The sequence below is a fragment of the Cryptomeria japonica genome, chromosome 10 (assembly GCF_030272615.1).
Source record: "Cryptomeria japonica chromosome 10, Sugi_1.0, whole genome shotgun sequence".
In the NCBI taxonomy this organism is placed as follows: Eukaryota; Viridiplantae; Streptophyta; class Pinopsida; order Cupressales; family Cupressaceae; genus Cryptomeria; species Cryptomeria japonica.
Window position 1 is genome coordinate 745,900,477 of NC_081414.1, and position 11,675 is coordinate 745,912,151.

Below are 11,675 nucleotides of genomic sequence, written 5' to 3' on the forward strand. Positions count from 1 at the left end.
AGAGACAACACAGACAAGGATCTAATTGATATTTTTCAAGGCATTAGCCAAGGTACTGCTAATCCCATACAATTATTTGATACTATCCCTAAGATTAGGGATATCCTTGGCAGACATAGCAGTAGCTTTCTTGACGCTCACTCTAGTCCTCTTTGCAGCTCCGCCCAGTATAGCTTCCCCACTTCCAATCTCAGTCGCATCTTCAGTGTCAAGGTCCACCACCAGATTAGGAGAGTTGGAATTATCGATGAACTTAGCAATATCCTCTATGTTCTTTGTGACTTCAGATAAGACATTTGGGACCATGCCCAACATATTTTTCATTGCCACTTTCTCTTCTTCCAGATAGTCAATCTGGGCTGCCATTTTTTTTAACTTTTTCTTCCATTTCCTGCCTCCAAAGCTTCTGAATCCTATCATCTTCCTACTTTTTCTCATCCTTTTGTTTACCATTTTTTTCCATGTTCTTCAAAAGTTCATAAGTCCATCTGTCATAACCCAATCTGGCCTCAGTGAGTTTTTTAAGGTTATCCAAAAATAATCCTTCACCTGCACTCTCCTTATCCTCACTCAAATTATCCTTAGCCATATCTTTCTCGGGTTCCTTGTTCTTTTCCTTCCCAAAATCCATATCTTTATCCTCTTTGTCCTTATTATCCTTTTCCCCCATTTGTTGGCTATTATCGTGGCCTATGCTGGCACTGTGAAAAGGATCTTCATTGTCGGATTCATTATCACCTTCTTCTTCCTCTGCACCCACTTCCTCGTCTTTCCAACTTTCCTCACCCTCTGAATCATCTGTTTCCATTTCACTGCCCTCTTTACTAGTTTCCTCTGAGTCATTTTTCTCAACATTGGCTTTCATCCCAGTGGCACTCTTATTTTTTTTACTCAGAGAAGCCTCCCCCTTGCTGGATTCGCCTTCCTCCAACTTTCTCTTGCCTTTTCCAGGAGAAACGGACAACTTTTTATTCTCCTGGATAGCAAGGATTTTATCGTGCTCATAAATGAGCAAGATGAGCCCACTATGGAGCACTGGATTTGAGGAGTTCTTGTTGTGTTTATTCAATGACCTGGACAAAGATCTAAAGAGATAGTAGGGCAGAGATACCCTTTTATCATGCCTGAAGTGGTTTAATAAAACAAAGTGATAAGTGTGGGCCCTAGAGAAGCGGCCCTCAACAGTTATATATTCCATGATGGCGTTCAAAACCCAACCCCAGATTTTCTTGATATTAGAGGCTTCATAATAACCCCCTATGGCTTTTCTGATTTTAGCCCTTTCCTTGTCCTTGCGCGGGAATATTTTCACCGCATTATTGGAAACTTTGAGATCTCTAAAGAAATTGAGTCCAGTGTGGGGCATACCTGTCACTGTTGCGATGAGGCTCGCGTCCAATTTGAACCTCACTCCATGGATTTTAAAGGACCCATTACTCCAGTTTTCGGTAATTTTGGAGACAGTGAGATTTACCTTTCCTTTGTCATAGTCTACTAGTTTCTCCATAAAACTAGTAAGAGACCCTTTTAAAGGACTTAGGATCATCAATTAAGATGTCACCCAGTTAAGGGATTTTACAAAGGGGCTGTTAGGGTTTCAAGCAGATCCAAAGCAAATATGAACTAATAATTATATGCAGATTTAAATACAAAAGATAAAGAAATAAAACAAGACACAGATAACACGGAGATTTAACGTGGTTCACCCAAAATGGGTTACGTCCACCATACACAGTCGTCCAATCTTTCTTATTATCCAGCAAAAATAGTATATCAACCTTACAATGCCTTAAGCATCCCAGCCGCTTATAACATGCGTTTTTAGGGCAACAAACAAAGTCGGCCTTTTTAGGTTTTTATTACAATGTTGGTTTTCATCAACGAAAGACGGCAAAAAAAAATTTCTCGGGGGCTCCCACCCCCAAACCCCTGCCCGGGGCCTGGCCCAGCCCCGGACCCCGGTGAGAATACGTGTTGAGTGTACAGTACTTTGTTGATCAGTCGCCACATTTTAACAATCTCCCACTTGGAGACTGATCAGGCTCCACACTGAACAATCTCCCACTAGGAGACTGATACTACACGACACCACTGTACATGCAACATCCGCTGGATAAAACTCTAGGACTCGACTGGTATAAATTCCACAATTATCAATCAAGAAGACCAACAGAAATTGATGAAGAAATCAACTTCTCCTGTGGAACTGCCTTCGTGAACATATCGGCAGGATTCTCACTTGTGTGAATCTTCTCAAGTCGTAACTGGCCCTCCTCCAAAATAGTCTGGATGAAGTGGTACCTAAGTTGAATGTGCTTTGTCCTTGAATGAAAAGCAGAGTTCTTCACAAGATGAATGGCACTCTGGCTATCAATTTACAATGGGATATCCTCTTGTATCTGACCCAATTCCTCCAGAAAACATTGCAACCAAATCATCTCCTTGCTGGCTTCTGTAGCAGCAACATACTCAGCTTCAATGGTTGAAAGTGCAACAACCTTTTGCAGCCTAGAAATCCAACTGACTGCAATTCCTCCTATAATAAAAACATACCCTGTAGTACTCCTCCGTGAATTAATATCACCCGCCAGATCAGAGTCAACAAATCCACTTAGAGCAGCATTTGATCCTTTGAAACATAATACCTTCGTAGTAGTTCCTTTCAAATACCGAAGAATCCATTTCATAGCATTCCAATGTTCCATACCCGGATTATTCATAAACCTGCTCACAACTCCCACTACATGTGCAATATCTGGCCTTGTGCATACCATTGCATACATCAGACTACCAACAGCTAATGAATACGGGATGTTAGACATTTTATTAACCTCTTCCTGTGCCTTTGGGCACATCTCCTTAGTCAATTTGAAATGACTAGCCAAAGGTGTACTAACTGCTTTTTCATCCTACATGTTAAATCTTTTCAACACCTTCTTTATATACTCACTTTGGGACAAATTCAAGGTTCTATTTTTCCTATCCCGTATAATCCTCATACCGAGAATTTGCTTAGCTGCACCCAAATCCTTCATAGCAAATGACCTGGCTAATTTTTGTTTAAGATCATTTATATGTTGCATGTTAGACCCAGCAACAAGCATGTCATCAACATAAAGCAACAGGATAATATAACTGCCATTATCAAATCTCTTAAAATATACACAATGATCAGAATGACATCTATGATAACCGTGTTCAGCCATGAAATTATCAAATTTTAAATACCATTGTCGGGGTGCTTGCTTTAGGCCATACAGACTTTTCTTCAACCTGCACACCAAGTTCTCCTTACCTTTGACCTCATATCCCTGTGGTTGCAACATGTAAATTTCCTCCTCCAAATCTCCATGGAGAAAAGTTGTTTTGACATCTAATTGTTCAAGATGTAAATCATCTGTAGCCACAAGACTAAGTACAGTTCTAATTACTGAGTGTACAGTACTTTGTTGATCAGTCGCCACATTTTAATAGGGACTTGTTAAAGTCCACCCGGTTAAGGGATTTTGAGTTGCAATGGTTAGAAAGAAACGAGAAGTTGATCTGCTAGAATTGCTATTGATAGCTTGATTAGATCAAAATGAAACTCATACTTTGTCTGCACCAGTTGTGTCTTCTCTGTACTACACCAGTTCTCTACTCATACCCCAACTTTGCACTTTATCAGTCCTCTGCTCATACCCTTGGCTCTACACTCTGTCGGTCTACTTCATACACACTCTACTCTACTAAATCACTTAGCACTTTCTCACTCTTCACTTTGCACTTTGGATAGCCTCTAACAGGATTTGCACTTTGAAAATTTTTTGAACAAAATGTTTTGCACGAACTCAAAACACTTTATACTCCCTCTACCGTCACCTTCAGGTGTTTCCTTAATCAATGCAATCACAGATCTCTGTAAATTTCAAATTAAAATATTCCCACTCTTTCTTTGTGCACTCTACAACAATTCCACCAAATACTCATCCAAATGTGCCACTGCATCCACCAAAAATAGCTTCTGGGTCGAGTTCAATCTTTTAAATGCGAACCAAAAAATCTGCAACTAAGCATGGCTTAACTACATGATGACTGAGGTTGACTTCAAAAACTCACCAACCCACCTTTTTCCATTGCAACTGTGTAACAGATCACCACTCTGAGATTTACGGTGACCACCTATCTTCCTTCTGCTTCATCGGTATACCACTGGGATCTTCACTAGCGGTTCATCCTTTGATACCAGTTTGTAGTACATCCATCAAGCCTCTTTTCTTATTTTCCAATGAGGTTTCAGTTTGCATAGGACCTCAAGCCTTCTTGCCTAAGTCACCTTTTGTGACTTCATCATAATCAGAATAGCCAGCTTGAAGATCTAACCTTAACATCGATCTTCTTGAATAATAAACCAGTTAGCTTAGTTTTTCTTCCCTTGAGTCGATTGAACCTTGATCATATATCTCTAATGCTACTTCCATATTGTTTGCAATCCATCACCTTTTCTACTGAGATACACCACTCCACCGGTTAGTGTTAGTCATCAATGACAAACTTGAGCTAATATACGAGTTCACTGGAATAACCAGTTTTGTCAATATTAGTAATGCCAAGAATCTCCCCCTTTGGCATTGATGGCAACACTTCGGAATCTATCTTATCAGTTGCTCTTGCATGTACTTTCTTCATTTCTTTATTTGTCTTTGTACTGGTCATTACTTCTTCTCTGAGTAATGAGTATCTCCCCCTAACACTGGCAATACTCTATTTCTAACAAACCACTCTAACCACTTATAGAAACCCTTTGCTTCAGCAGCTTCTTCTCAGCACTACTTAACACATCCTTCCCACTACTCACCAATACTTAAACACTGTAATAATCTCCCCCTTTGACAGCAATGCCAAAGATGTATTTCAATACACTGACAAGATTGCTCCCCCAACCGGAGTAGTCCTCACTCATCAATCTAGTCTTAGAGATTCTTCTTAAAGAAAGCATACCAGATTGATGTAGAGCCCTTCTTCGCTTACTTTAATGCAAGTAGGGGTTTCACCCCTAGCTTACCTCTGAGATATTCAAAGGTGTCCTTCGGTAGTGGCTTGGTAAAGATATCAGCCACCTATTCTTTTGTTGGTATATACTCTAATCTTACTTCCTTGTCTTGAACCTGTTCTCTGAGGTAGTGGTATTTGATAGCTATATGCTTTTTCTTGGAATGCATCACCGAATTATTGGATATAGTGATAGCACTTGTATTGTCATAGTGTATCACCATAGGTTCATTCACCTTTTCTTGGATACCTTCCAATATGTTCTTGATCCATACTACCTATGTACAGTTGATTGCAGAAGCTGCATACTCTGCCTCAGCTGTGGATTCAAAGATGCAATTATGTTTCTTGGTTGTCCATGACAGAATCCTGTCTCCAAGAAATAATGCACCTCCACTAGTGCTCTTTCTATCATCAATGTTCCCTACCCAATTTGCATCAATGAAGACACTTAAGTTGAAATATCCCTTATGTGGATATTAGAGACCATACTCATCAATCCCCCTAAGGTATCTAAATATTCTCTTAACCGCCACCATATGAGACTCTTTTGGATTTGAAGGAATTCTAGCAACCAACTCAATTGCTTGTGCTATATCCGGTCTATTGTGTACTTCATACTGCAACCTATCGATCATGGATCGGTAAAGTGTCTCATTCACTTCATTAGAATCATCATTTTTGGAGAGCTTGCAACCTGTGACCATTAGAGTTCCAATAGGTTTGGAATCTTCCATTCCAAAGTCTTCAAGATTACTTGCAGACCGATGAAGAATTTTATTTCACCGATCATGGACATTACAAATTCTCGCTTCATTTCATCTACAAAACCTTTGCTCATCTCATCATCTCCCCCAAATATGATGTCATCTACAAAATCTCTGCAATTAGATGTTTTCCATCTTCTTCAATTTTCAAGTACAACTTATTGTTGTCATTGGTTCTTATGAATCCTATACTTAGTAGGTATGAGTGCAACCTCTCATAACAGGCTCTTGGTGCTTGCTTTAGTCCATACAGATCCTTCTTTAGTTTACACACCATATCTTTTCCATCTTCTGAAGCAAACCCTTCTAGTTGCTATATGTACACTTTTTCTTCTAGAACACCATTCAAGAATGACTATTTGACATCCATTTGGTAAACTTTGAACTTCTTGTAAGCAATATAAGCAAGTGGAATTATGACCCCTTCCAATCTGGCCACTGGTGCAAAGGTCTCTCCATGATCCAAACCTCATTCCTGTGCATACCCTTTGCAAACTAACCTTGATTTGTTTCTTACTACTTGACTGATTTCATCCATTTTGCTTCTAAACACCCATTTGGTGCCTATCACATTTTTGTTCTTCAGTCTATGTACAACAGCCCAAGTTTCATTTTTCTCAATCTTCTCTAGTTCTTCCTCCATGGCTTTGATCCAGTCTTCATCTTTTAGAGCTTCCTTTGTGATTTTGGGCTCAATTTTGGAGAGAAGACATGTACTCTCTCTTGCTCTTCTTCTAGTCAATACTCCTACATCTTTTTCACTAATAATATTATCAGTAGAGTGATTGTTTCTGACATACCTTGCTAGTACAGGTTCATTTCTTGGAGCTTCTTCTACCGGTTGTGTTGGTTCTACTTCACATGCTTCCTCATTTGCCGCTACAATAGGATTCTCTTCAGCAAGTTCGACCGGTACAGTATACTCAAATCCTTGATAATCCTCTGGTTCACTCTTTCTATCTTGTTCATTTTTCTCAAAGAACTCATCTACTCTAACATTGGCACTCTCCACAATCTTACCGGTCATTTTATTCAAACACCGATATGCTTTACTCTTTGTGGAGTAACCTAAGAAGGTTCCTTCATCACTATTGGGATCAAAATTTCCAGAGTACTCATCCCTCTTGATATAGAACCTGCTTCCAAATACTTTGAAATGGCTCATATTGGGTGAGTATCCACACCATAATTCATAGGGAGTTTTATTTGTCCCTTTCTTCACCTGTATCTAGTTCAAGGTATACATAGCAATGCTTACTGCTTCTCTCTAGAAGATATGTGGAATATCCTTCTGTATCATCAGATTCCTCACACAATCAATCAGAGTTTTGTTCCTTCTTTCAGCAACCCCATTCTGCTGAGGTGTTCTGGGTGTAGACATTTGTCTCATAATCCCCTGTTCTTCACAGTAATTTATGAACTCTTGAGAGGTGAACTCTCCTCCTCTATCTGATCTCAGACATTTCAAATTCTTACTGTTTACTCTCTCTACTCGAGCCTTGAAGACCTTAAACATGTGAAAGGCTTCAGATTTTTCTTTCAACAATATAGCCCACATCATTCTTGAGAATTCATCTACAAACAACATGAAATACTGGTCCCCATAGAAACTCTTGGTCCTCATAGGACCACACAAGTCTATATGAACTAATTCCAACACATTCTCAGATGAATAAGATTTTCTGCTGAAACAAGACCCGGTCAACTTTCCTAGTTGCCATTCTTTACACAGCATTTTCAAGTTTCATAATATTAGGCATACCTCTGATAGACTTCATTTTACTGACTTTTTCTATGCTATCAAAGTTAACATGACACAGTCTTTTGTGTCATAGATAATTGTCTTCTACCTTTTCCATTAGACAAATGCCTACAACTATGTCTAGGTGAAACAGTTTACCTCTAGATTGTTTACCAGTAGCAATCAGACTTCCTAATTTGTCATGTATTTTGCATATTCCTTCATTGAATTCTAACTGGTAATGTTTATTGTTAAGTTGTGCAACATTTCACAAACTATATTTTATCCCTTCTACCAAATAAACATCTTCACACTTTGTTTTATCATTTAGGGCTATAGATCCCTTACCTTTTACTTCACAAGGAACATCATTGCCGAATCACACCATTCCTCCATTATAGTTCTCCATGCTGAGGAATTTGTTTCTGTAATCGCTCATGTGGTGAGTGGAACCACTATTCCACACTGGTTTGAAATAGAGATCAGTGACATATCACTTTCCTCTATTTTATCTTCCTTTACCACTACAAATGCAATTTCATCTACATCAGATCCTTCTGATTCTTCATCGGTAACTCCTTCTTCTGCAAGATAGCACTCCTTCTTGCTCTTGTCTTTGTAGCTTCTAAAATTATCCTTCCTATCATTGTCAGGACATCTAGATACAATATGAACTATTGTATTGCAAGAGAAACACTTCAAGGGAAGTTTACCTTTGTACTTTCCTTTTCCTCTTGGCAGTCTTCTTTCTAATAGAGCTTCAATCTCATCTTGTTCCAGTTCTTTAGATAACAGGTTATCACATTCATGAGAATGTTCAGTTCTTATAATAGAATTGTTTTCAGTTTCTTTTCTTCTTCTTGTTGGTGTAGGTATCATGGAGGGTTTGAAGGAATCATCAATCTTTGGTAAACTATTATCATAGTTCCTCAGTTCAAAGGCGGTCAACTTATCGATCAGTGAGTCAAGTGAAACACTAACTATTCCCAAGGATCTGAGTTCTTGAATTGCGGAAACCCTTATGGCATATTGTGGTAGCAAGGCTCTCAAGATTTTACTGACCACATCATCTTCTTCAAGCTTTCCTCCAACACTTCTGAGGGAATTTACCACATCCTTTATTCTAATGAATACTAAGAGGGGGGGCTGAATTACTATACCAAAAAATACTGAACTCAAACTCTTAAACAGTTTAGCAGTTAACTGGTATAACAGATTCACTAACAAACCGGTTAAGATAAATGCAAACCAAATAGAAAACAAAGAATTCACCCACAAGAGCAAAATCACCATAACACAAGATGGTTGATGTGGAAACCCAAATGGGAAAAACCACGGTGAGCAGAAACTCACAAGTAACTATCTGCAGAATAGAAACCAAACCGGTTAAGGTCATACAATGTTCTTCACCAGAACAGATCGTGTTAGGAATCTAAATCTCTATTAGGAGATAAGTCCTATTAAAGACTACCTTGTGAGAGGATTTCAAATCCACAGATGTGAACCACGGCCTACCCGATTAAGGGTTTCAGACTTGCCAAAGATATGAGTAATCAACAAGTAGATGATCTAGAGACTAGCACAGTATGCTTTGTTAGATCCTTGATAGCTCATTGTTAATGCACTTAGCATTACTTCAGTCCTCAATATCTCAACACTTTGTTTCTTGACACAAACCTTATCTTCTCTTCAATGATCGCACATAACCTTGTCTATCTCACATACACACATATCTCTCATACATCTCATATCTACAAATCGTAGACATGATGTCCTTATAAAGGAGTCTGATTTCATGTCAGTCCAATAAGATTAAACTACAAGTTCCTAGGTTCAATGCATTGTGACACATTTGGTAACATGGCACAAAATCACCACCAAAGTGTCGGTGGAGGATAACTCATCACAAAAATACTGGTTGGTAACTCATCATAGAGTAATACCGGTTCATACAATATATCGATTACCGATTGTTAAAATGGAGACTAGAAAGATGTTAACTACCACTTTGTTTCTTCATGCTGCTTGAGATCCTCGAACCGCTTGGGGTCTCCCTACCACTTGGGTCTTCATATCGCTTGGGTCTTCAGTCAATTTGTGACCAGTAAACATCTTCTACAAAACACCGATAGTCTAAAGACTATAATACATAATACAGGTTGGAACAAGTACCAGTTGATCATAACTCATACATCAAGAAAGTGTGTGTCTATCAATGATAATCACAACATCATAAAAAATGCCAGCAATCTCCCCCTTTGGCATTGATGGCAACACTTAGGAAAATTTTGACATCTAAGTGTTTTACAACAAAAAAAATATGTCATAAGCAAAAATACTCTCCCTAAACATATACACTATCCCTTTTTGCAGAAATTACAATGTATACTACTCCCTTAAAAGAGGTAATATGAAAGTATACATAACATTCACCAAAATTTTAAGTACTACTCCCCCTTTGCCAACAATGACAAAGTGATGCAGAATAACCCCTGTTTCTCATTATCATTAAAAAAGAGTAAATGTTTATGACAATAAGGAATGATACTTATCAAAAACAGATTTAAAGTCCTGCATAAAAATTTTCATGGCTATCAACCATGACTCAAGTAATGAGGTAGCAACCTCACTTTCTGTCTGCATCTGAGATACCTATTCTTCCATTGCATCAATGGTACTCATCTAGTGAGTTGCTGTTAAGGCTTCTAGATTGAGAAAGAACTTCTGAAGAATTTGCAATCTGGGTAATAGGACTAGTTGAAACTCCTACAAATCTCTTGACCGGTTGCTAATCTCCAATTCTATCTTGGCAGTCTAAAGCTGATAACGATGAATAGTTTGCCCATATGTAGTGAATGAATCATAGGGCATCTTGAAGGTACTTATGTAAGCCTGCAAATCCGATTGGAGTTTATCCTTTTACGTGAGCACATCATCACAAAATAGGTGGGGTTGGCTAATTTTGCTCAATAGTAATTTGCCCTCATCCATAGAAACACTTATATCGTTCTGCTACTTCAAAAGTTGAGACCGGAGCTCATTCAGTTTCTTGACTAAGGCAGTGTTTAATGCCTTTTGATGCTTCTTTTGTGCATCTGCTTCAGCAATTTCTTCCAGGCATTGTACCTGGTCCTCTACAACGGTACATAGAAGTTTCAGTTTAGCCAGAGAGGAATCGGTACTGGGGAGGTTAGTACCTAGAATCAAACTGGTAAGAGTGTTAACCGCAGTTTGAATGACATCCTGTTCCTTCTTCCTCCTCAATGTTTCTAATCTTTTTTGTGCAAGTTTTATGCTTTGCAGCAGCTCCAATTCATCTGCAGATTGGAGATCAATAGGACTGGTGATGTCAACCGGTTTGGCTTGACCATCGGTTGCCTTTGGAGTCTCCGCTTGTTTGGATTTCTCTGCTTCCTTCTTCTCTTCAGCTCTTTTCTTTTCCTCTTCTTTCTGCCTTTGCTCCTCTTCATACTTTTTCTTCTCTTCCTCCTTTCTTTATTCTTCTTGTTTCCTCTTTTCCTCTTCTTTCCGCTTCTCCTCTTCTTTCCTCTTCTCCTCTTCTTTTCTCTTCTCTTCTTCCTTTATCCTCTTTTCTTCATCTTTCTTTTTCTCTTCCTCTTTCTCCGCTTTCTCTTTGTCAGCCTTTTCCTTGTCTTGCTTCTCCTTCTCTACTTTTTCTTTATCCTATTTCTCCTTCTCTACTTTTTCTTTATCCTGTTTCTCCTTCTCTGTGTCTGGAGTGATATCTTCAACATCCAATGCATCCACATCAATGGTGTCAACCTGTTCTGTAGCTCTTTCTCCTTCACCATCAAATGTCTCATCCGGTTTTCCAGTTTTTGGTTCTTGTTCAACCTTTCTACTGGCTTTAGCTACTTGGTGCATTTTCATAGTGGCTTTTGCATGGAAGTGTGCATCTTTCACCACTTCAAAGGCTTTGCCTTCCAATAGCAAGAGTCTTCTTATTCTCATGAAGAAAAGGCCTTTGTACCTACCCACAATTTCAAGTAATTCTGAATTTGAAGCATCAGGGAAGTATTCTGCAAAAATCTTCTCTCTGATCTCCTATTCTCTCTCAATCCCAATGCACCATTTATTATCCAAAGAATTATATAAAGAATCAGGTGTAGCCGATC

At 38.8% G+C, this 11,675-nt stretch overlaps 1 protein-coding gene across 1 annotated transcript; it reads right to left on the minus strand.

Moving 5' to 3' along the window:
* Positions 1-72: 72 nt before the first annotated feature.
* On the minus strand, positions 73-11,430 carry LOC131076738 (uncharacterized). The gene is made up of 3 exons (XM_058014052.2): positions 11,242-11,430; positions 550-976; positions 73-359 (listed from the first exon to the last, which is right to left on the minus strand). Exons 1-3 carry the CDS (start codon positions 11,428-11,430, stop codon positions 73-75), a joined length of 903 nt encoding a protein of 300 aa, XP_057870035.2.
* Between the last annotated feature and the right edge of the window lie 245 nt (positions 11,431-11,675).